The sequence below is a fragment of the Oncorhynchus tshawytscha genome, linkage group LG01 (genome assembly GCF_018296145.1).
Source record: "Oncorhynchus tshawytscha isolate Ot180627B linkage group LG01, Otsh_v2.0, whole genome shotgun sequence".
In the NCBI taxonomy this organism is placed as follows: domain Eukaryota; kingdom Metazoa; phylum Chordata; class Actinopteri; order Salmoniformes; family Salmonidae; genus Oncorhynchus; species Oncorhynchus tshawytscha.
In genome coordinates this window covers 13,988,436-14,015,382 of record NC_056429.1, presented here as the reverse complement: position 1 = coordinate 14,015,382, position 26,947 = coordinate 13,988,436, and the positions used below count along the sequence as shown (strand labels likewise).

Sequence of the window (26,947 nt, the reverse complement as noted above, 5' to 3'; positions counted from 1 at the left end):
TGTGGTTTACCACTTCATGGCTGAGCTGTTGTTGCTCCTAGACGTTTCAACTTCACAATAACAGCACTTACAGTTGACCGGGGCAGCTCTAGCAGGGCATAAATGTTACGAACTGACTTGTTGGAAAGGTGGCATCCTATGACATCCTAAGTCACTGAGCTCTTCAGTATGGACCAGTCTACTGACAATGTTTGTCTATGGAGATTGCATGGCTGTGTGCTCGAATCCACCAATTTGAAGGGGTGTCCACATATACTAAAAGTATCTGAGAGAGCCATGTGAGTGAGAGGTGCTTCGGAGCACTGCAAATGGCAACCAGGAGAAGGGAATTAGAATTATTATATTCAGCCCAAGGGCACAATGGCCACATTAGCCCCAAAAGGCATAGATTTTTGGGGGGGCATTATGGCCACACAAGGGGGATGCCACCGGGAGATTCGAGAAATCCAGGTGAGAATATTATCAAGTGCTTGTCAAATTGTGAATGAGAGACTGAAGTGTGTAGCCTGCACAAGAAACAAAGCAGAGCTCATGCCTTTTCATGCATCTTTTTTCAAATCATCATTAGAGTTGCATCATGCAGCCTTAGAATGTATAAAAATCCAAACATAAGAAAAAGGAGGCATAAAACATATAGGCCAACATTTTTATCACAACTAAAGTTACATAAATAACTCTAAATGAAGCATATAGGAGTACCTGTTTATTTGTTAACCGCTCAACACAGAATAGCTACATGTGCTCACTCCCGAAGAGATCGTTTGGAGAAATGATTATTTATATTTTATTCAGCTATGTGCAATTGTTTTCTTCATACCATAAAATAATGCCACAGAATTTTAAGAAAATCTTGTCTGCTAAATGAACTAGTGTAGCCCACAGCCATATGGCATAGCGAGATCAGGGCCTAACAACTCAGACTATGCTATTCTGTTCTTCTGAAATAGACTACATTTTCTTCATATAATGTTTCTTTAGATCTGTCTAAAATAAATAATGGCTTTATTGTGATGGTGTAGGCTATATTAAATTGATTTGTTATAATTTTTTAATGTAGATGTTACAAAGGTCTGCATCAGTAGTTTTGTAGGCTATACAGTTGAAGTCGGAAGTTTACATACACCTTAGCCAAATAATATTTAAACTCAGTTTTTCACAATTCCTGACATTTAATCCTAGTAAAATTACCTGTCTTAGGTCAGTTAGGATCACAACTTTATTTTAAGAATGTTAAATGTCAGAATAATAGATGATTAATTTCAGCTTTTATTTTCGTCACATTCCCAGTGGGTCAGAAGTTTACACACACTCAATTAGTATTTGGTAGCATTTAAATGGTTTAACTTGGGTCAAATGTTTCGGCTAGCCTTCCACAAACTTCCCACAATAAGTTGGTTGAATTTTGGCCCATTCCTCCTGACATGGCTGGTGTAACGGAGTCAGGTTTGTAGGCGTCCTTGCTCACTCTCCAGCAGGTATATCTCACTGGTCATCCCCAAAGCCAACACCTCCTTTGGCCGCCTTTCCTTCCAGTTCTCTGCTGCCAGTGACTGGAACGAATTTCAAAATCGCTGAAGCTGGAGACTTACATTTTCCTCACTAACTTTAAATATCAGCTATCTGAGCAGCTGAGTGATCGCTGCAGCTGTACATAGTCCATCTGTAAATAGCCCACTCAATCTACCTAACTCATCCCCATATTGTTTTTCTTTACTTTGCTGCTCTTTTGCACACCAGTATCACTACTTACACACCATCATCTGATCATCATCATCTGCTCATCTATCACTCCAGTGTTAATCTGCTAAATTGTAATTACTTTGCTACTATGGCATATTTATTGCCTTACCACCTCATGCCATTTGCACACACTGTATATAGGCTTTCTTTTTTTTCTATTGTGTTATTGACTGTACGCTTGTATATTCCATGTGTAACTCTGTTTCTTTCACACTGTTTTGCTTTATCTTGGCCAGGTCGCAGTTGTAAATGAGAACTTGTTCTCAACTAGCTTACCTGGTTAACTTCTTAAGGTATAGTGGGCAGCATTTTCACTTTTGGATAAATGGCATGCCCAATTTCAACTTCCTGCTACTTATGCCAAGAATATAAGATATGCATATTATTAGTATATTTGGATAGAACACACTCTGAAGTTTCTAAAACTGTTTGAATCATGTCTGTGAGTATAGCAGAACTTATGTAGCAGGTAAAACCCAGAGGACTAACCGTTCAGATTTTTTGTTTTGAGGTCTCTGTCTGTTCACTGAGTTCTCATTGGCAAACGATATTTCTTAGAAACTTGTTTTCAGTTCCTACCGCTTCCACTGGATGTCACCAGTCTTTGGAATTTGGTTGAGGTTATTAATTTGTGCAATGAAGAAGTAGGGCCAACTAGGAACTGCGTAACACTGTTGAGAGTTGCGCAAGACCCGTCTTCAATTTGATCGATTTATTAACGTTTAAAAATACCTAAAGTTGTATTACAAAAGTAGTTTGAAATATTTTGGCAAAGTTTATAGGCAACTTTTAAAATATTTTGTAGTGATGTTGCGCATTTTGGAAGCTGTTTTTTTCTGGATCAAACGCGGCAAATAAATTGACATTTTGGATATATATGGACGGAATTAATCGAACAAAAGGACCAATTGTGATGTTTATGGGACATATTGGAGTGCCAATAAAAGTAGCTCGTCAAAGGTAAGACATGTTTTATATTTTATTTATGTGTTTTGTGTAGCGCCTGCAGGGTTGAAATATGCTACCCTCTTTGTTTACTGTTGTGCTATCATCAGACAATAGCTTCTTATGCTTTCGCCGAAAAGCCTTTTTGAAATCTGACATGTTGGCTGGATTCACAACGAATGTAGCTTTAATTGAGTATCTTACATGTGTGATTTAATGAAAGTTTGATTTTTATATAATTTTATTTGAATTTGCCGCGCTGCATTTTCCCTGGTTTTTGGCCAAGTGGGATGCAAGCGTCCCCTATACCATAAGAAGTTAAATAAAGGTGAAATAAATCAAACAAAAAATAATTAAGACTAATAGTTGCTTGTGGCTGTTTTGCATGTGTGTGAGTAATAAAATAACAGATAACCACGGAGAGAGTGAATTAATGTAACATTACTCTAGAAATCTGTCATGAATTGTAACGTTTTTGCAGAGGATATTTTTGTCTAAGATGTTTAGTGCAGTATTTCTACATTTTAAAATGTGCATGAAAACATCTCTTGTTGAATGACACACTTTATTGAAGAATCCCTGTTAACCAATCACGACGAAGGGGCATAGAATTTGTCTCCACTTCAGCTTGCCTCCATAAAAAAGAGATCTTATACATTTTGTTCAATGAGATATCAGTCAGTTAACATGACTTTTATGAGTTATGAAGCCTTTATGCACTTAATGTGCTTATTTCGATTACATAAATGCTTAAATTCACAAAAAATGACATTAGTTGCTGAAAATTCAGATCTCCAAAGCCTGTGTTTATCACAGACTGATTTTCAGCATTTATTCCCCCCAAAAAAAAAAAAAAAAAAAAAATGAATTCCCCCATAGACTTTGGCCAACAAGCCAAGGCAGAGTTAGCCTCTGTTAGTGCCTACAAAAAGACACCATTACTGTTGCTTTCTATGCAAGTCATAGTGTGTCACGATCGTTGTTTGAATAAATGGACCAAGGTGCAGCGTGCGTAAACAATACAATAAAACAATACAGAAACAAACGAAAGGTGAAGTAATGGAGTGCTCACAGGCAATGGGAAAAGGCTGCCTAAATATGATCCCCAATCAGAGACAACGATAGACAGCTGCCTCTAATTGGGAACCATACCATGCCAACATAGAAATGAAAAAACTAGACTACCCACCCTAGTCACACCCTGACCTAACCAAAATAGAGAATAAAAAGAATCTCTAAGGTCAGGGTGTGACATAGTGACTAGTTTGGTTTCATTAATAGCTTTTTAAACCGGGACGCTGAATGTACCTGGGAATTAATGTCCTATTTGAAAATCATCTGAACCCATTCCAGTGTCCCTCCTTGGTCTCATTTGGGGATTTGCATTTGAGTACGTTTAATTAATTTGATCTTCATGAATCCTAAGATGTTTGACAGAGTGGTTTGGTATTGTGTGTGGAGAGAGAGAAACCAGGAAATGTATTGGTTATCATTGGGGGCCATTTAGGGCCTCGTTCCAATAGGAAATGGCATGGCCTCTCTCTCCTTTTCTACATGACCACTGGTAGGTGAGAAGACTGGACAAGTTTAAACTGAAATGCTTTAAATGAAGAAGTAGGCATATTGGCCTATGCTTGGGTTATCAGATGGGGAGGTGACACTAAAGTTCAGGTCAGAAATGGCCCTCAATTTCTTTTCAACTAGTTTTGACAGCATCTAAAAAATATGCACAATACTGTGACACAAGCTGTTAAACTGTGTAAGAGAGAGTGTATTGCGACCACACCAATACTCTATCTCTTGCACAGTTTAACACACACACACACACACACACACACACACACCAGTGGAGGCTGCTGAGGAGAGGACAGCTTTTAATAATGGATGGATTTGTTGGAATGGTGTCAACCACATGGAAACCTTGTGTTTGATGTGGTTGATACCATTCTATTGACTCCATTCCAGCCATTATTATGTCCTCCTCTCAGCAGCCTCTACTGACACACACAACCCCCCGGGACACCTGGGACTTTCTTCTCGAGGGACTCTGCTTTAGTTTTTTCAGCCATGGAGAATTCCCTGTGCTAGTCTCTGGGACCCATATTCGGAAAGTAGGGCACATTGAGCTCCTGGTTGGGAGCTGCTGTTTAGCCTAGCGGTGCTTGTCTGATCTGTTTTGGATGAGACATGACATGGGTTACGAGTAACCATTACAGCATAGACTATATGATGTGTAGTAAAAATATGTGTATTTCTCTTCAATTACAGTAGATACAGTTTATGCAGAGTTGCCAAAGAGTGAGTAATAAAGCATATTCTACAAAATCGATGTATAATTTTGCATGGGAATTTACTATGAATATTTACTATGCCCCTCAGGCAGTGGCACACAATCATCTATCTTTCTTCCCCATCTATCTCACAGTCTTTCACTAGATATGACAAGGAAAAATATCCTCTCTTCCCCCTCTCTATCACTCTGTTCTCCCCTCTCTCGCTCTCTCTTGCTCTCTCTGTCGCTGTCTAGACTTCCCCCTCTCTCTCTCTCCCAACTCTCTCTCTCTCCCGCTTCCCTTTTGCTCTCTTTACCACACAGCTCTCCCATACCTCCCCTCTCGTCTCGCTCAGCGTCACAACAAACTGAATCTGCTTGACACACGAGACTGGCACAACAATGGGGGCATCAGGGGGGCAGGCAGATGGGGACACCCCACATCCCGACTGCCAATGCCAGCTTAAACATGCCACTGCCCCACCCCCATGCCCCTGCCCGACTGTCCTTGATAAACTTTGATCTATAGGCCTATTGCATAAATAGCATCAAGAGAGTACCCAGTGCTGGTCCAATGGCCCTATGAACGCTACACTGACCCTTGAATAACTAATATTAAAAGAGATCCCAGATAATGTTCAATGTTGCCATTGTCATTTAACTGCTCTAACCTTGGCTCTTGGACCCGATATGGACCTATACGTGGATCTGGATTGGGGCCATATGGGGAACGGTAAGGGTTATTTTGATGAGGGTCAAGGTCATTGGGGCCCAGAGCCTAGCCGTGGAGGGAGCCTGCAGCCTCTAGGCCAATGTCCATGCCATTGGCGTTGGAAGAGCCACATAGGGAGTGGTCAGGGACAGGGGTCGAATAGTTTTGATCTCATGCTGCAGAACCCTGAAAGGGTGTTGCATCGCCTTCCACTGTCGCTCCTGTTGTTCGGCCTCCCACTCTAGCCTGATGTCTTACGCCTGCTGCAAGACATCAGGCTGCTCCTGAACAGAGGGCCATCTCCTCCAATGAGGTCACCCCTGGATCGTCTGGTATGGGCCCTCTTCCTTCAGCCCAGCCTGGAGAGGTGGTCCATGTGGTCGCTGTCCTGGTTTTTCTTTGTACCGTATTGGTCCAATATTTGGTCCTCTTGTTTTTAAAAACAAAAAGATAAATCAAATTAACCTAAGCTAAGCAACTGCTACTCTTCTGATCATCCCACTGCTGCCACCATATGTCAGGGAGGCAACGACCAAAGAGGCAACGAGAGACAGCTGAGTAGGGTGCAATCAATATATGAGTATAATTCCTCGAATTTGAAAGGCTGCATACTGGCTGAATACCAGGCGGTGATGCAACCAGTCAAGATGCTCAACATGGTTCAGCTGTAGAACTTTGAGGATCTGAGGGCCCATTCCAAATATTTTCAGCCTCCTGAGGGGGAAGAAGCATTGTTGTTCCCTCTTCACAACTGTGTTGGTGTGATTGGACCATGATAGATTCTTAGCGATGTGGACACAGAGGAACGTAAGCTCTCGAACCACTCCACTACAACCCAGTCAATGTGATGGAGGTGTGCTCGGCCCTCTGTTTTCTGTAGTCCATGATCAGTTCCTTTGTCTTGCTGGCATTGAGGGAGATGTTGTCCTGGCACCGCTGCCAGGTCTCTGACCTCCTCCCTATAGGTGTTGTTGGTGATCAGGCCTACCACCGTTATGTCGTCAGCAAAGTTGATGGTGTTGGAGTCATGTGTAGCCACACAGTTGTGGGTGAACAGGGAGTACAGGACGAGACTAAGCACGCACCCCTGCAGGGCCCCCACGTTGAGGGTCAGCATGGTGGATGTGTTGTTGCCTGGGGGCAGCCCATCAGTAAGTCCAGGATCCAGTTGCAGAGGGAGGTGTTTCGTCCCAGGGTCCTTAGCCTAGTGATGAGCTTGGAGGGCACTGGTGTTTTTGTTTTATTTATATTATTAACCCCTCCACCACCCCCCTCTTCGGAGGACAAATATCTTTTTGTTTTTTTTACATCTTCAAATCAAATTTTATTGGTCACATGCAGATGGTTAGCAGATGTTAATGCGAGTGTAGCGAAATGCTTGTGCTTCTAGTTCCAACCATGCAGTAATATCTAACAAGTAATATAACAATTTCACAACAACTACCTTATACACACAAGTGTCAAGGAATGAATGAGAATATATACATATAAATATATGGATGAGCGATGGCCACGCGGCATAGGCAAGATGCAGTAGATGGTATAGAGTACAGTATATTCATATGAGATGAGTAATGTAGGGTATGTAAACATTATATAAAGTGGCATTATTTAAAGTGACTAGTCATACATTTATTACATCCAAATGTTAATTAGAAAAGTAGCTAGAGATTGAGTCTGTATGTTGGCAGATGCCACTAAATGTTAGTGATGCCTTTTAACAGTCTGATGGCAGTCTGATGGCTTTTTTGCTACATATACATAACTTTTACATACACATTTTACATACACATTTTGCATACATGGTATTTTTATATAGATCAGTCACATAACAATAATACACTACCAAACATAAACTATTTAATCCCAACTCTCAGCCACTCTCAGCCCATCCCACCTACCACCATAGACCTCAGCTCTTTAATCCCAACCCTCAGCCACTCTCAGCCCATCCCACCTATCACCATAGACCTCAGCTCTTTAATCCCAACCCTCAGCCATTCTCAGCCCATCCCACCTACCACCATAGACCTCAGCTCTTTAATCCCAACCCTCAGCCACTCTCAGCCCATCCCATCTATCACCATAGACCTCAGCTCTTTAATCCCAACCCTCAGCCACTCTCAGCCCATCCCACCTATCACCATAGACCTCAGCTCTTTAATCCCAACCCTCAGCCACTCTCAGCCCATCCCACCTATCACCATAGACCTCAGCTCTTTAATCCCAACCCTCAGCCACTCTCAGCCCATCCCACCTATCACCATAGACCTCAGCTCTTTAATCCCAACCCTCAGCCACTCTCAGCCCATCCCACCTATCACCATAGACCTCAGCTCTTTAATCCCAACCCTCAGCCATTCTCAGCCCATCCCACCTACCACCATAGACCTCAGCTCTTTAATCCCAACCCTCAGCCACTCTCAGCCCATCCCATCTATCACCATAGACCTCAGCTCTTTAATCCCAACCCTCAGCCACTCTCAGCCCATCCCACCTATCACCATAGACCTCAGCTCTTTAATCCCAACCCTCAGCCACTCTCAGCCCATCCCACCTATCACCATAGACCTCAGCTCTTTAATCCCAACCCTCAGCCACTCTCAGCCCATCCCACCTATCACCATAGACCTCAGCTCTTTAATCCCAACCCTCAGCCACTCTCAGCCCATCCCACCTATCACCATAGACCTCAGCTCTTTAATCCCAACCCTCAGCCACTCTCAGCCCATCCCACCTATCACCATAGACCTCAGCTCTTTAATCCCAACCCTCAGCCACTCTCAGCCCATCCCACCTATCACCATAGACCTCAGCTCTTTAATCCCAACCCTCAGCCACTCTCAGCCCATCCCACCTATCACCATAGACCTCAGCTCTTTAATCCCAACCCTCAGCCACTCTCAGCCATCCCACCTATCACCATAGACCTCAGCTCTTTAATCCCAAACCTCAGCCACTCTCAGCCATCCCACCTATCACCATAGACCTCAGCTCTTTAATCCCAACCCTCAGCCACTCTCAGCCCATCCCACCTATCACCATAGACCTCAGCTCTTTAATCCCAACCCTCAGCCACTCAGCCCATCCCACCTATCACCATAGACCTCAGCTCTTTAATCCCAACCCTCAGCCATCAGCCATCCCCCTATCACCAGACCTCAGCTCTTTAATCCCAACCCTCAGCCACCTCAGCCATCCCACCTATCACCATAGACCTCAGCTCTTTAATCCCAACCCTCAGCCACTCTCAGCCATCCCACCTATCACCATAGACCTCAGCTCTTTAATCCCAACCCTCAGCCACTCTCAGCCCATCCCACCTATCACCATAGACCTCAGCTCTTTAATCCCAACCCTCAGCCATCAGCCATCCCACCTATCACCATAGACCTCAGCTCTTTAATCCCAACCCTCAGCCACTCTCAGCCATCCCACCTATCACCATAGACCTCAGCTCTTTAATCCCAACCCTCAGCCACTCTCAGCCCATCCCACCTATCACCATAGACCTCAGCTCTTTAATCCCAACCTCAGCCACTCTCAGCCCATCCCACCTATCACCATAGACCTCAGCTCTTTAATCCCAACCCTCAGCCACTCTCAGCCATCCCCCCTATCACCATAGACCTCAGCTCTTTAATCCCAACCCTCAGCCACTCTCAGCCATCCCACCTATCACCATAGACCTCAGCTCTTTAATCCCAACCCTCAGCCACTCTCAGCCATCCCACCTATCACCATAGACCTCAGCTCTTTAATCCCAACCCTCAGCCACTCTCAGCCCATCCCACCTATCACCATAGACCTCAGCTCTTTAATCCCAACCCTCAGCCACTCTCAGCCATCCCACCTATCACCATAGACCTCAGCTCTTTAATCCCAACCCTCAGCCACTCTCAGCCCATCCCACCTATCACCATAGACCTCAGCTCTTTAATCCCAACCCTCAGCCACTCTCAGCCCATCCCACCTACCACCATAGACCTCAGCTCTTTAATCCCAACCCTCAGCCACTCTCAGCCATTCCACCTATCACCATAGACCTCAGCTCTTTAATCCCAACCCTCAGCCACTCTCAGCCATCCCACCTATCACCATAGACCTCAGCTCTTTAATCCCAACCCTCAGCCACTCTCAGCCATTCCACCTATCACCATAGACCTCAGCTCTTTAATCCCAACCCTCAGCCACTCTCAGCCATCCCACCTATCACCATAGACCTCAGCTCTTTAATCCCAACCCTCAGCCACTCTCAGCCCATCCCATCTATCACCATAGACCTCAGCTCTTTAATCCCAACCCTCAGCCACTCTCAGCCATCCCACCTATCACCATAGACCTCAGCTCTTTAATCCCAACCCTCAGCCACTCTCAGCCATCCCACCTATCACCATAGACCTCAGCTCTTTAATCCCAACCCTCAGCCACTCTCAGCCCATCCCACCTATCACCATAGACCTCAGCTCTTTAATCCCAACCCTCAGCCACTCTCAGCCATCCCACCTATCACCATAGACCTCAGCTCTTTAATCCCAACCCTCAGCCACTCTCAGCCATCCCACCTATCACCATAGACCACCCTCGTTTGGTTTCCATGTGCCGTGTATTTTTTTGTTTTACGTCATTTTTTAACCTTTTTCTAATCGCATAGTATCCACAGATTGTGAGCTAAAGATGAAAACCTTTCCAACGAGTATTATTATTTATTGACTATGGCTTTCCAAATCGCCCAACACTTCTATTTGTAAGGTTCATTTTAAGTGCATGTTGTGATTTCTTTAACCATTCCTAAACCTGTGACCAGAAACAAGCTACATTAGGGGCAATACAAGAATAAATTATCTATTGATTCTCTCTTCGCAGCACAATCTACAGAGCTGAGATTGTTGTATGCCCCATATATATAACATTCTGTTGGTGGCAAGAAGTTTATATAATAATTTAAATTGAAAAACTGTGTTGAATCAAGTGTAGTTTTTTTGTACCAGTTCATAAACCATATGCCATGGAATTGGTACATCGAAAATCTCTTCCCATTTATTTTGCAACACATATGGCGCAGCTGTCAACATTTTTGTCCTCAAATGAGCCAATTTGTATCTTTAATATATGGCAGGCAAACTAGTTCCCTACCTTCTCCCTTCTCCAATTGCCTCCTCCATGTTTGTGGTAGTGCTGCAATCAGTTGGTTGTAAATTTGGATTGAGCAGATATTCCCATATAGTTTCGATAACTGCATATGTGACATAACTCCTCCGTTTCTATTCATGATATAATTAACAAATATAATTATATTTTTATACATTTTGTCCTTAAAGAATGTTTTTTTTATTAATCAGTATATTTGAGTTTAACCATAACATTTGTTGTAATATTTGTTCTATCTTTTCTGGAGGATAAAACTGAAATTGTAACCAGCGTTGTATGTATGGCTTGTTTAAGAAAGGGTGATACTTCAAACATTTTATTTTCAATTAGTCAGAAATGAGAAATTGTAATCTGTATAAAGGCAAAAAGGCCATTTTTGAACAAATTATGAGCCTTTCTTAATCTACTGGAGAACCATTTTGGGTTTAAGTATAATTTATGTATGAGTGAAGCTTTTAGTGAAAGGTTTAAAGCTTTACTATTTAATATTTGTAGCGTTCAGCACTATGGTGTTGAACACTGAGCTGTAGATAATGAACAGCATTCTCACATAGGTGTTCCTCTTGTCCAGGTGGGAGAGGCAAGTGAGGAGTGGAATAGAGATGGCGTCATCTGTGGATCTGTTGGGGCGGTATGCAAATTGAAGTGGGTCTGGGATGATGGTGTTGTGAGCCATGACCAGCCTTTCAATACATTTCATGCCTACAGATGTGAGTGCTATGCGGCGATAGTCATTTAGGCAGGTGAACTTGGCGTTCTTGGGTACAGGGACTATGGTGGTCTACTTGAAAGATGTAGGTTTTACAGACTGGATCAGGGAGAGGTTGGAAATGTCAGTGAAAAGACACTTGCCAGCTGGTCAGTGCATGCTCTGAGTACGCGTCCTGGTAATCCGCCTGAATGTTAACCTGTTTAAAGGTCTTACTCACATCGGCTAAGGGGAGCGTGATCACGTAGTCATCTGGAAAAGCTAGTCCTCTCATGCATGGCTCAGCTTTACTTGCCTCGAAGCAAGCACAGAAGGCATTTAGAGTGTCTGGTAGGTTTGCATCACTGGATTCCCTTTGTAATTCATGATCGTTTGCGTCAGTGCCGGGGTAGTAGGATTCAATCTTAATCCTGTATTGACGGTTTGTCTGTTTGATGGCTCGTCGGAGGTCGTAGCGGGATTTCTTGTAAGCATCCGTATGAGTGTCTCGCTCCTTGAAAGCTGCAGCTCTAGTCTTTAGCTCAGCGCGGATGTTGTCTGTAATCCATGGCTTCTGGTTGGGATATGTATGTACGGTCACTGTGGGGACGATGTCATCAATGCACCTATTGATGAAGCTGTTGAGTGATGTGGTATATTCCTCAATGCCAGCTGCTGAATCCCGGAACATATTCCAGTCTGTGCTTGCAAAACAGTCATGTATCTTAGCATCCACCTCATCTGGGTGGCAGGGTAGCCTAGTGGTTAGAGCGTGTGACTGGAAGGTTGTGAGTTCAAACCCCCGAGCTGACAAGGTACAAATCTGTCGTTCTTCCCCTGAACAGGCAGTTAACCCACTGTTCCTAGGCCGTCATTGAAAATAAGAATTTGTTCTTAACTGACTTGCCTGGTTAAATAAAGGTAAAATAAAATAAAAATCTGACCAGTTCCATATTGAGTAAGTCAGTGGTACTTTCTGCTTTAGATTTTGTTTGTAGTCAGGGGGATAGAATTATGGTCAGATGTGCCAAATGGAGGGCGAGGGAGAGCTTTGTACGCATTTCTGTGTGTGGAGTAAAGGTGGTCTTCAGTTTTTTTCCACTGGTTGCACATGTAACATGCTGGTAGAAATGAGGTAAAATGGATTTAAGTTATTCTGCATTAAAGTCCCTGGCCACTAGGAGTGCTGCTTCTGGGTGAGCATTCTCTTGTTTTTTTTGTTGGTCTTATACAACTCGTTGAGTGCAATCTTAGTGCCAGCATCGGTTTGTGGTTGTAAATAGACAGCTACAAAAAATATAGATGAAAACTATCTTGGTAAATAGTGTTGTCTACAGCTTATCATGAGGTACTCTACCTCAGGCGAGCAAAACCTTGAGACTTCCTCGAGCACTTAGCCAAAGAGTGCCTTCTGCACTGCTATTTTAGTTATCAGTTAATCTGACAATTCTCTCATTGATATCATTTACTTATTTGTGACAGTCAGTTTCAGGAAACTAGGCATATGTCTCAAGTCACAAGAGAGAGCCATTTGAATTTTTACATTTTTTTGTATTTATTTTTTAAATCAATGGAATTAGAGTATGATAGCTGAAGAGATGGCGAAAACACCTGTCTCCAGATTATATCTTTAAACGAAGGGAAACCGTGGCATGGCATCCGTGACAGGGAGACATGCATGATTATGTATACAGGTAAGATAGTCTAGCATTAGCTAGCTACATTTTCAGATATAAACATATTTCTGATTTTGACAATGTGGTTTCATTTCAAGCTAAAGTGTACTGCTAGCTAGCTAACGTTAGCTGACTGGCTCCCTAGCTGACATTATTATTTGTATCCCAGAGCTGTTTGCTTTGCTAGTTAGAGCCTAATGTTAGCTAGCTAACATTGAACCTGGTTAGTTAGCTTCCAGCATCATCATGCAGGGTAGTAACGGCATGATTTGGCACAGTTCATTATTGTTTAACTAGCTAATGTTAGCTGGCTGGCTCGGTAGCTAACGTTACATGACGTCTGTGATCTTACACGTTGTTTACCTAGCTAGCTAGCTACATATCTTAAGCAAATGTGTACAACACCGGTTGAATATGGCCTGTGTCAGTAAACGTCTGCAATAAAGCGTAATGAAATTGCAGAACAAATTAACAGACGTTCAGACTCCCAACATGCTTGGGACTGACACAAATGACTAATGATTGGCTGAAAGAAATTGATAAGAAGATTGTGGGAGCTGTTTTGTTAGACTTGAGTGCAGCTTTTAATGTCATTGATCATAACATATTAAGTGAAAAACGTTGATGTTACGGATTAACATCCTCTGCCATATCATGGATGGACAGTTACCTTACCAATAGAACACAAAGGGTTTTCTTTAATGGAAGCCTCACTTATACAAATTTATACCCTGCACCCAGGGTAGCCAGCTTGGACCATTATTGTTTTCAGTGTTTTACTAATGACCTTTGACTGACCTTTAATAAAGACTGTGTATCCATACACACTGACGACTCAACAGTTTACACGTCGGCTGTAACAGTAAAATAAATAACTGACACCCTTAACATAGCTCTCCAGTCAGTTTTAGAATGGGTAACTAGCAATAGTCTGGTGCTAAATATCTCAAACTAATAGCATCATTTTTGGGTCCCTCGCTCAACCCGACACCTTATCTGGATCTATTATTGAATAACGTGTCTTTTTATGTATTTTAAAATGTTTAACACATTCTTATTTACAATGACGGCCTACCAAAAGGCCTCCTGTGGGGACGGGCTGGGATTAAAAATAAATTAAATAAAAATATACGACAAAACACACATCACCACAACAGAGACAACACAGCACTACATAGAGACCCAAGAACACACACATACATGTAATAGTGCCAGACATGGACACAAACATATACAGTTGGCATTGCTGTTATGATTTCAGTGGTCCTTGATGTCCTTTGTTTTAAATGTATTATAAAAAATATTTAAAAAATGCATTGTTTGCTGTTTTCTTCTGTCTTTTCCTTTTTTCTCTTTAGTTCACTCTCTTGGTTGTTGGTGCATTGGGTGGTTCTTGGGGGGGGACTGGGAGGGGTCTTGAATGGTTGAGGGACAGCTATTGGGGAACATGTTTGTAGTGGGGGAGGATCTTGTTGCAGGGTTCAGGTTTCACAAGATTGTGGTGATGAAAAAGAAAGAAACTATGACATGTATGTTTTTTATATCACTATCATGCAGAAAGACTGATACATGTTTGATAGTGGTAGTAGACACCCTCACATAAGGATGACTCTGTTGCAGAAAGACTGATACATGTTTGATAGTGTCTTGATGCTGTATTGTTTGTCCTTCATGTTCTAATACTTTAATGTTACACCTTCCTTGTCTTTTTTGTAATAAAAAAATAAAAAAAGAGAGACTTAAGACAACAGCATGGCAGCAACACATGGCAACACAACATGACAACAACATGGTGGCAACACAACATGACAACAACATGGTAGCAACACATGTCAGCAGCGCAACATGGTAGCAGCACAAAACAGGGTACAAATATTATTGGGCACAGACAACAGCACAAAGGGTAAGAAGGTAGATACAACCATACATCACGTAAAGCAGCCACAACTGTCAGTAAGAGTGTCCATGATTGAGTCTTTGAATGAAGAGATTGAGATAAAACTGTCGAGTTTGAGTGTTTGTTCTAGCTCGTTCCAGTCGCTAGCTACAGCAAACTGAAAAGAGGAGCAACCCAGGGATGTGTGCGCTTTGGGGACCTTTAACAGAATGTGACTGACAGAACGGGTGTTGTATGTGGAGGTTGAGGTCTGCAGTGGATATCTCAGATACGGGGGAGTGAAGCCTAAGATGGTTTTATAAATAAGCAGGTATACAGAGGGTATACAGAGATGACCAGTTTACCGAAGAGTATAGAGTGCAGTGATGTGTCCTATAAGGAGCATTGGTGGCAAAGCTGATGGCCAAATGGTGAAGAACATCTAGCCGCTCGAGAGCACCCTTACCTGCCGATCTATAAATTTACGTCTCCATACTCGAGCAATCTACCTATTGAACATGTTGAAGAGACTAAACCGCTGGGTCTCACCCTAGATAGCAAACTATCATGGTCAACACATATAAACTCATTGGCTACTAAAATGGTAAGAGGTCTGCCCATGATAAAGTGTTGCTCTGCTTTTGTGATATCTCAGTCAACCAGACAGGTCCTACAGGCCCTAGTTTTGTCGCACCTGAACTACTGTCCAGTTGTGTGGTCATGTGTGACAAAGGACATAGGAAAATTGCAGTTGATCCAAAATAGAGCAGCACACGTTGCGCTTAGATCTACAGTACACGGAGGGTGAGTGTTAATGACATGCATGTCAGTCTCTCCTGGCTCAAATTTGAGGAGATATTGACTGCATCACTATTGGTCTTTGTGTGAGGTGTTTGTGTTGAAGGTACCGAACTGTCTGTTCAAGCAGTTGGCACACAGTTTGGACATGCGTCATTATCACACAAGACATGCAACCAGAGGTCTCTTCACAGTCCCCTTGTCCAGAACAGAGGCAGTGAAACACAGTATTAAATAAAGCCATGACTAAATAGGACACTCTGCCACCCCAAGTAACTCAATTAAAAAACTGATTAAAGAATGTCTTACGGCACGACAGGGACTGTGGAGACACACAGACATTTTTATGCATTTTGGATTGTATTATGTACTGTATTATGTATGTGATGTTTGGTTAGGATACGATTGTGATATGTGGTTGTCTCGCCTGGCTATCTTAAGATGAATGCACTGGCTTTTGTCTGCTGAATGACTCAATTCTAATGTAAATGTGGTGCTATTTATGTATATTATGTATTTTATTTGTTGTGTTTCCTGTTTGGACCTCAGGAAGAGTAATCTAATTGGGGATCCTAATAAATACTAAATTACTAAATAGGCCCTCTGGAAATTAAATTTTGCTCCATTGCTGCTCAGCTGCCCGCAGCCCTGTTCTGTGAGAAGATAGTGAGTCACTCAGCCACGGAGCGAGGGGAGGGTTGCGCCTGCCATGAGGAAAGGGGACAGTGAGAGTCACTCAGCCACGGAGCGAGGGGAGGGTTGAGCCTGCCATGAGGAAAGGGGACAGTGAGAGTCACTCAGCCACGGAGCTAGGGGAGGGTTGAGCCTGCCATGAGGAAAGGGGACAGTGAAGGGATGTGGAACGGGAGGTCAGTAGGGTCGAAGAGGCAGCTGGGTAGGGGCTGAGTGGGTAGGCCTGGAGGAGAGACGGAGAGAGAAATAAACAAAGTAGTGATTAGAGACCTGGCGGGGTGGGGATTGCAGTGAGATTAGTAGGTGAAGAGCCTCTATTAAAGATGAGGTCAAGTGCTTTGCCTGCATTGTGAGTGCGAGGGGACTGGGAAAGAGTGAGGTCAAAAGAGAAAAGGAATGGAAAGAAAGAGGTGGAACGAAATGAATCAAAGGCAGACATCGGGAGGTTGAAGTTGCCTAGTATGATGAGTGGTGAGCCATTCCCCTGAGTCTGAAGGACTCGTGGATACCATTTTATGTCTCTGAGAGAAGTTTGAAGGAAGTTGTTAACTAGCATTAGCCTTGTTGGCCGCATATTGGCAGTTCCAAATGTTGCCGGACCCCAGGAATTCCACATGGGTTGTGCGCCCATGGTACACTAAATTAGAAGGGTTGCAGCTACGGGGTTGGGAGCATCTGTAAAACCTACAGGAAGAGGAGCCAACAGGGATAGAAAACACACACACGTAGTTGACATCTACAAAAGAGTACAATGAGATCATCTGAAAATAACTAAGATACTAAACTGAGAGAGTGGTGTGAAGCCTCCCTCTCATAACTTGTATTTATTTGTTTTTCACATAGCATTCTATAAAACTTTTATGTGATGTTCAATAACATATTTTTTCCAACATCCAAATATCTACAATATTGTGACACAAACTTTTAAACTGTGCAATAGCTACTTGTATTGGTGTGGCCTCATTTGATACTTTGTCGAAAAGGGTCTCTCCCTCCCTCACACACGCACACACACACACCAGCAGCAACTTATAATTGCCCACAACAGACAGATGATGAAGAATAGACTGTTGCATCCTGTCCCCTCTGCTGCTGCTGTGTGTGTGTAGCCATTGACATGCTAATGGTCTGACCCAGAACCCAGTATGACCTCATTCAGCCACATTGTCCCCTGGCGGTTGTCTGCAGCATGTGGACTCCAGGACTTACACTACATTCAGTTAGAAAAGGAAATAAAATGCTGCTAGTAAATCAAATCAAATTGCTTTGTTAATGTGCTTTGTTAACACGTGTAGACTAACAGTGAAATGCTTATTTATGGACCCTTCCCAACAATGCTGAGACAAAAATGTAGAAGAAATGAAGTGTGCGTGTGTGTCTGATCCCTTCAGAAGGTGTGTGTGCAGTAAGTATGTTTACATGTTTACATGTTTACATACTTACAGTATGTAGCCTAAGCAATGCATCGCAAATATATCTGATGGAAACTTCAAGGCAAGCGAAATAAACAACATCCGTACTCAGTGATGTTTGGATGAGTGTTCTTGTTTTACCCAGGCTGTGTTGGCTGTGCCATGCCAGACATAGGCTAGGTGTTGGCTAAAGGAGAAACAGACTGGCAACCAGGCTTGACAGGATAAGTTGCGTTACAGGAGAAGCAATGAAGCAACTCAGAGAGGCACTTTAGGCTGACCATACAACGAAGTGGTAGGCCTGATCACAGGAAATGATGAGACAGCCTATAGGGAGGAGGTCAGAGAACTGGCAGTGTGGTGCCAGGACAACAACCTCTCCCTCAATGTGAGCAAGACAAAGGAGCTGATCGTGGACTACAGGAAAATGTGGGCCGAACAGGCCCCCATTAACATCAACAGTGCTGTAGTGGAACGGGTCGAGAGCTTCAAGTTCCTTTGTGTCCACATCACCAACGAACTATCATAGTCCAAACATACCAAGACAGTCGTGAAGAGGTCATGACAACACCTTTTCCCCTCGGGAGACTGAGAAGATTTGGTATGGGTCCTCAGATCCTCAAAAGGTTCTACAGCTGCTCCATCAAGAGCATCCCGACAGGTTGCATCACCGCCTGGTATGGGAACTGCTCGGCATCTAACCGTAAGGCGCTACAGAGGGTAGTGCGTACGGCCCAGTACATCACTGGGGCTAAGCTTCCTGCGATCCAGGACCTATATAATAGGCGTGGTCAGAGGAAAGCCCATAAAATTGTCAGAGACTCCAGTCACCCAAGTCGGACTGTTTTCTCTGCTAACCTGTACCCCTGCACAATGACTTGGTACAGGTACCCCCTGTGTATAGCCTCGTTATTATTGTTACTTTTTATTATATTTGACTAGTTTATTTGGCAAATCTTTTCTTAACTCTTCTTGAACTGCACTGTTGGTGAAGGGCTTGTAAGTATTTCATGGTAAGGTCTACACTTGTTGTATTTGGCACGTGTGACAAATAAAATTTGATATACACTCAAAACGATATTGCTAGCCCCTTAGTTGATTCCAGTTGGAACAGTCAAAGCAAAGAATAACCAAGAGCAGATGTTGAATGAAAGTTAATTTAAGTATTTACCAACATATTAGTCCTAACATGAAACATTGGCATTGCATGAAGTTGTTCTCTTGTGTGGAATAGGCACATCAGTGCTATGCACAACCCCAGATCAACGCTAGCCCTTTCCCCTAAGCTCTTCATGTTGATCTGAAAGAATTGGATTGGACTCGATTCAACTGCACAACAAATAATCCAATCCACGATAACTTGAATCAGGTATCGGTGCTGGGATAAAAACCTAAATCTGCACACCCTGTGGGTCCCCCAGGAATGGCTTGAGAAACTCCACAGTTCTAAATCAAGTTTCAAATCATTTTATTTGTCACTTGTTTTGTAAACAACAGGTGTAGACTAACAGTGAAATTCTTACTTATGGGCCCTTCCCATCAATGCAGAGATACAAGAAAATAGAAAAATAATAGAAACATAATAATAAAAGCAACGATAACTTGGCTATATACAAGGGGCACCAGTACTGAGTCCATGTGCAGTGGTACGAGTTAATTGAGGTAGATATGTACATATAACAAGGAATAAAGTGACTAGGCAACAGGATAGATAATTAACAGAAGCAGCAGCGTATACAGTGCCTTGCGAAAGTATTCGGCCCCCTTGAACTTTGCGACCTTTTGCCACATTTCAGGCTTCAAACATAAAGATATAAAACTGTACTTTTTGTGAAGAATCAACAACAAGTGGGACACAATCATGAAGTAGAACGACATTTATTGGATATTTCAAACTTTTTTAACAAATCAAAAACTGAAAAATTGGGCGTGCAAAATTATTCAGCCCCTTTACTTTCAGTGCAGCAAACTCTCTCCAGAAGTTCAGTGAGGATCTCTGAATGATCCAATGTTGACCTAAATGACTAATGATGATAAATACAATCCACCTGTGTGTAATCAAGTCTCCGTATAAATGCACTTGCACTGTGATAGTCTCAGAGGTCTGTTAAAAGCGCAGAGAGCATCATGAAGAACAAGGAACACACCAGGCAGGTCCGAGATACTGTTGTGAAGAAGTTTAAAGCCGGATTTGGATACAAAAAGATTTCCCAAGCTTTAAACATCCCAAGGAGCACTGTGCAAGCGATAATATTGAAATGGAAGGAGTATCAGACCACTGCAAATCTACCAAGACCTGGCCGTCCCTCTAAACTTTCAGCTCATACAAGGAGAAGACCGATCAGAGATGCAGCCAAGAGGCCCATGATCACTCTGGATGAACTGCAGAGATCTACAGCTGAGGTGGGAGACTCTGTCCATAGGACAACAATCAGTCGTATATTGCACAAATCTGGCCTTTATGGAAGAGAGGCAAGAAGAAAGACATTTCTTAAAGATTTCCATAAAAAGTGTTGTTTAAAGTTTGCCACAAGCCACCTGGGAGACACACCAAACATGTGGAAGAAGGTGCTCTGGTCAGATGAAACCAAAATTGAACTTTTTGGCAACAATGCAAAACGTTATGTTTGGCGTAAAAGCAACACGGCTCATCACCCTGAACACACCATCACCACTGTCAAACATGGTGGTGGCAGCATCATGGTTTGGGCCTGCTTTTCTTCAGCAGGGACAGGGAAGATGGTTAAAATTGATGGGAAGATGGATGGAGCCAAATACAGGACCATTCTGGAAGAAAACCTGATGGAGTCTGCAAAAGACCTGAGACTGGGACGGAGATTTGTCTTCCAACAAGACAATGATCCAAAACATAAAGCAAAATCTACAATGGAACGGTTCAAAAATAAACATATCCAGGTGTTAGAATGGCCAAGTCAAAGTCCAGACCTGAATCCAATCGAGAATCTGTGGAAAGAACTGAAAACTGCTGTTCACAAATGCTCTCCATCCAACCTCACTGAGCTCGAGCTGTTTTGCAAGGAGGAATGGGAAAAAATGTCAGTCTCTCGATGTGCAAAACTGATAGAGACATACCCCAAGCGACTTACAGCTGTAACCGCAGCAAAAGGTGGTGCTACAAAGTATTAACTTAAGGGGGCTGAATAATTTTGCACGCCCAATTTTTCAGTTTTTGATTTGTTAAAAAAGTTTGAAATATCCAATAAATGTCGTTCCACTTCATGATTGTGTCCCACTTGTTGTTGATTCTTCACAAAAAAATAAAGTTTTATATCTTTATGTTTGAAGCCTGAAATGTGGCAAAAGGTCGCAAAGTTCAAGGGGGCCGAATACTTTCGCAAGGCACTGTATGTGATTAGTCAAAAAAGTTTGTGCACAAAGGATAAATATAGATAGTCCGGGTAGCTATTGGTAACTATTTAACTAACTATTTAGCATTCTTATTGCTTGGGGGTAGAAGCTGTTCAGGGTACTGTTGGGTCCAGACTGCGACAGAAGAGTGAACAGTCTATGGGCAGTGTGCACTACCCTCTATCACCCCAGTGAAATCCCATCAAAGCAGACACACCTGAAGGTGATTAGCTCATTAGCTCCCCACAGGGGCACACCTGCAACCAGTTGGTGTGTGATTAGAGAGGAAGAAACTAGAGTAAACTTCCGAAAAAGGGAAAACAAATGGGTTGTGTTTTGGATAACTGCATATGTACTTGTTTTGGGCAAGTTCATATAGCTGAGGCACCACCACATATGTTTCTACTATGCATTAAACACATTTCAACTCTCTCCCGGCAGGGACTCTAAACCAAAACAACTGGGCCAACAAGTACTCATCATGCAGCAATGCTAGACAGTCGCCCATCAACATCGAGGAGGAGCTGACACAGGTCAAAGTTCAGTTCCAAAAGCTGGAGTTTGAGGGCTGGGAGGAGGCGATGTCTGATAGGACCACCATCAAGAATGACGGCAAGACCGGTATGAGCTCTCAGGTCACCAGAAGTCTCATCATAAAACCAGCCAGTAATGAAACTGAAAAGCTAAAGTAATACAATAAAATATTCAGCCATTAAGTCAGCTAGCTATTCAGTAGCCACACTGCCTGTCTCTGAGCCTGGTGGTCTGGGTCTTAATTACAGTCTAATTATAATATATACAAATATTGAGCATTGTTGTTATAGTGTATACTTATGGCACTTTTTAAACTGATGGTACAATTACTTGGTTCTGGTGGGGAGATGATTGAAGGTGTTTTTCCCTTTCTTGGTATGAAATTGGCATGAAATATAATACCCTACATGTTGTGAATGTAAATATGTGTGTGAATGTGCGCGTATGTGCATGTACACGTGAGAGCAAGTGTTCTCCATTGGCAGGCTTCAGGCCGCATCAATATACTGTGTCTGGGTGTATGTGTATATTGGTTAAATAATGCTCAAATAATGCTCTGTGTGTGTTCTCTCCAGTGGCGGTGAACCCAGAGGGGGACTTCTATTTGAGTGGAGGGGGGCTGAGGGGCAGGTTTAAGGTGGGGAGAATCACCTTCCACTGGGGCCTCTGTAAGGCTTCCACAGAGGGCTCCGAGCACAGTCTCAGTGGGGTCAAGTACCCCCTGGAGGTAAGACCTGACACTCACTCATTATTTCCCCATTCTGATTGATTGTTTTATAGTCAACCAAACTAGGATAAAGTTAACAGTTAAGTAGTCCAATTTGTAGAACTTTTCATTTATTTAGCACTGTATCAAAATATATTGTAATAAGCGGTATTATAAAAATCCATACCGGTATGTGGATCCATTCCAGTATACCTTCAAATAGTATACGTATATCGCCCAGCCTACTCCCAATGACAGTACATAGGATCTCAACCATATCCTGTATCTTGTCTCTGTATTTATTATGGATCCCTATTATCAATCAATCAATCAAATGTATTTATAAAGCCCTTTTTATATCAGCCGATGTCACAAAGTGCTGTACAGAAACCCAGCCTAAAACCCCAGACAGCAAGCAATGCAGATGTAGAAGCACGGTGGCTAGGAAAATCCCTAGAAAGGCCGGAACCTAGGAAGAAACCTAGAGAGGAACCAGGCTCTAAGGGGTGGCCAGTCCTCTTCAGGTTGTGCCGGGTGGAGATTATAACAGAACATGGCCAAGATGTTAAAACGTTCATAGATGACCAGCAGGGTCAGATAATAATCACAATGGTTGTAGAGGGTGCAACAGGTCAGCACCTCAGGAGTAAATGTCAGTTGGCTTTTCATAGCCAATCATTCAGAGTTGGAGACAGCAGGTGCGGTAGAGAGAGAGTCCAAAACAGCAGGTCCGGGACAAGGTAGCACATCCAGTGAACAGGCAAGGGTTCCAAAGCCGCAGGCAGAACAATTGAAACTGGAGCAGCAGCATGACTGGGTGGACTGGAGACAGCAAGGACTCAAGCCAGGTAGTCCTGAGGCATGGTCCTAGGGCTCAGGTCCTCTGAGAGAAGAGATAGAGATAGAGAGAGAGAATTAGAGAGAGCATACTTAAATGCACACAGGATAAGACAGGTTAAATACTCCAGATATAACAGACTGACCCTAGCCCCCAACACATAAACTATTGCAGCATAAATACTGGAGGCTGAAACAGGAGGAATCGGGAGACACTGTGACCCTGTATGACGATACCCCCGGACAGGGCCAAACAGGCAGGATATAACCCTACCCACTTTGCCAAATCACAGCCCCCACACCACTAGAGGGATATCTTCAACCACCAACCTACTACCCTGAAACAAGGCCAAGTATAGCCCACGAAGATCTCCACCACTGCACAAACCCGAGGGGGGGGCGCTAACCCTGACAGGAAGATCACGTCAGTGACTCAACCCTCTCAAATGACGCACCCCCCCTAGGGACGGCATGGAAGAGCACCAGAAAGCCAGTGACTCAGCCCCTGTAATAGGGTTAGAGGCAGAGAATCCCAGTGGAGAGAGGGGAACCGGCCAGGCAGACCGGCCAAGCAGAGACAGCAAGGGCAGTTCGTTGCTCCAGTGCTTTTCGTTCACCTTCACACCCCTGGTCCAGACTACACTCAATCATAGGACCTACTTAAGAGATGAGTCTTCAATAAAGACTTAAAGGTCGAGACCGAGTCTGCAAGTCTCATATGGATAGGCAGACCATTCCATAAAAATTGAGCTCTGTAGGAGAAAGCCCTGCCTCCAGCTGTTTTCTTAGAAATTCTAGGGACATTAAGGAGTTCTGCGTCTCGTGACCATAGCGTACGTGTAGGTATGTACGGCAAGACCAAATCGGAAAGATGGGTAGGAGCAAGCCCATGTAATGCTTTGTAGGTTAGCAGTAAAACCTTGAAATCAGCCCGAGCCTTAACAGGAATCCAGTGTAGAGAGGCTAGCACTGGAGTAATATGATCACATTTTTGGGTTCTAGTGAAGATTCTAGCAGCCGTGTTTAGCACTAACTGAAGTTTATTTTGTGCTTTTTATGGGTAGACGTAAAGTAGAGCATTGCCATAGTCTAATCTAGAAGTGACAAAAGCATGTTTTTTTTTAAATTGCACAATTTTTGGACAGAAATTTTCAGATTTTTGGAATGTTTTACGAAGTTGGAAAAAATCTGTCATTGAAATATTCTTGATATGTTCGTCAAAAGAGAGATCAGGGTCCAGAGTAACGCAGAGGTCCTTAAGAGTTTTATTTGAGATGACTGTACAACCATCAAGATGAATTGTCAGATCCAACAGAAGATCTGTTTCTTGGGACCTAGAAACAGACAGCATATCTCTTTTGTCTGAGTTTAAAAGTTTAAAAAATTGCCGCCATCCACTTCCTCATGGCTGAAACACAGGCTTCCAGGGAGGGCAATTTTGGGGCTTCACCATGTTTCATCGAAATGTAAAGCTGTGTATCGTCCGCATAGCAGTGAAAGTTAACATTATGTTTCCGACTGACCCCACCAAGAGAGAAAATGTATAGTGAAAACAATAGTGGTCCTGAAACGGAACCTTGAGGAACACCGAAATGTACAGTTGATTTGTCAGAAGACAAACCATCCACAGAGACACACTGATATCTTTCTGACAGATAAGATCTAAACCAGGCCAGAATTTGTTCATGTAGACCAATTTGTTTTCCAATCTCTCCAAAAGAATGTGCTGATCGATGGTATCAAAAGCAGCACTAAGGTCTCGGAGCATGAGGACAGATGCAGAGCCTTGGTCTGACGCCATTAAAAGGTCATTTACCACCTTCACGAGTGCAGTCTCAGTGCTTTGATCAAAAACCAGAATGAAGTGTTTCGTATACATTGATTGTCTTCTGGAAGGCAATGAGTTGCTGCGCAACAGCTTTTTCTAACATTTTTGAGAGGAATGGGAGATTCGATAGAGGCCGATAGTTTTTTATATTTTCTGGGTCAAGGTTTGGCTTTTTCAAGAGAGGCTTTATTGTTGCCACTTTTAGTGAGTTTGGTACACATCCGTGGATAGGGAGCTGTTTATTATTTTCAACATAGGAGGGCCAAGCACAGGAAGCAGCTCTTTCAGTAGTTTAGTTGGAATAGGGTCCAGTATGCAGATTGACGGTTTAGAGGCCAAGACAATTTGCATCAATGTGTCAAGAGATATAGTATAAAAACTTGGATGTCTCCCTTGATCCTAAGTCCTGGCAGTGTTGTGCAGACTCAGGACAACTGAGATTTAAAGAGGAGTCCGTCATTTGCTTTCTAATGATCATCATCTTTTCCTCAAAGTTTATGAATTTATCACTGCTGAAGTGAAAGGCATCCTCTCTTGGGGAATACTGCTTTTTAGTTAGCTTTGCGACAGCATCAAAAATAAATGTTGGATTGCTCTATTCTCCTTAATTAAGTTGGAAAAATAGGATGATCGAGCAGCAGTGAGGGCTCTTCTGTACTGTCTAGCTAGTCGGAAGACTTCCAGTTTGGTGTAGCGCCATTTCCGTTCCAATTTTCTGGAAGCTTGCTTCAGGGCTCTGGTATTTTCTGTATACCAGGGAGCTAGTTTCTTACGACAAATGTTTTTTGTTTTTAGGGGTGCGACTTCATCTAGGGTAAACAGTAGCTCTAAAAAGTGATTGAGTAGGCTGCATAGATTTCATGACTAGAAGCTCAAAATATGAAAATGCAGTCATTTTTTGGAAATTGAAATTTGCTATCGTAAATGTTAGCAACACCTAAGCCTTTGCGGGATGCGCAGGGATATGGTCACTAGTGTAACCAGGAGGAGAGGCCTCATTTAAACACAGTAAATTTATCGGGCTTAAGCCATGTTTCAGTCAGGCCAATCACAAGATTATGATCAGTGATTGGTTCATTGACTATAACTAACTGCCTTGGAAGTGAGGGATCTAACATTAAGTAGCCCTATTTTGAGATGTAAGATATCACAATCTCTTTCAGTAATGACAGGAATGGAGGAGGTCTTTATTCCAGTGAAATTGCTAATGCGAACACCGCCATGTTTATTTTTGCGCAACCTAGATTGATGCACACACACAGTCTCAATGGGGATAGCTGAGCTGACTACACTGACTATGCTAATGGCAGACTCCACTAAGCTGGCAGGGTGGCTAACAGGGTGCAGGTCAGGCAGCAGGCTATTTCATTGTGGAGCCAGAGGAGTTAGAGCCCTGTCTATGTTCATAGATAAGATGAGAGCACCCGTCCAGCTAGGATGGAGTCCGTCACTCCTCAGCAGGCCAGGATTGGTCCTGTTTGTGGGTGAGTCCCAGACAGAGGGCCAATTATCTAAAAATGATATCTGTTGGGAGGGGCAGTAAACAGTTTTCAACCAGCGATTGAGTTGTGAGACTCTGCTGTAGAGCTCATAACTCCCCCTAACTGGGAGGGGGCCAGAGACAATTACTCGATGCCGACATCTTTCTAGCTGATTTACATGCTGATTCTATGTTGCGCTTGATGACCTCTGACTGTTTCATCCTAACAT

General features: G+C 43.1%; 1 protein-coding gene across 4 annotated transcripts in view; it reads left to right on the top strand.

Annotated features, from left to right (window-relative positions):
• The window catches only part of LOC112221070 (receptor-type tyrosine-protein phosphatase zeta), a 95,319-nt gene that overhangs the window by 27,274 nt on the left and 41,098 nt on the right, over positions 1–26,947 (top strand). For all 4 annotated transcript variants that reach the window (XM_024383427.1, XM_024383359.1, XM_024383283.1 and 1 more), the window contains exons 3-4: positions 21,774–21,953; positions 22,442–22,593. In XM_024383427.1, coding sequence (XP_024239195.1) covers positions 21,774–21,953; positions 22,442–22,593 — 332 coding nt within the window. The remainder of the gene's footprint in view (positions 1–21,773; positions 21,954–22,441; positions 22,594–26,947) is intronic.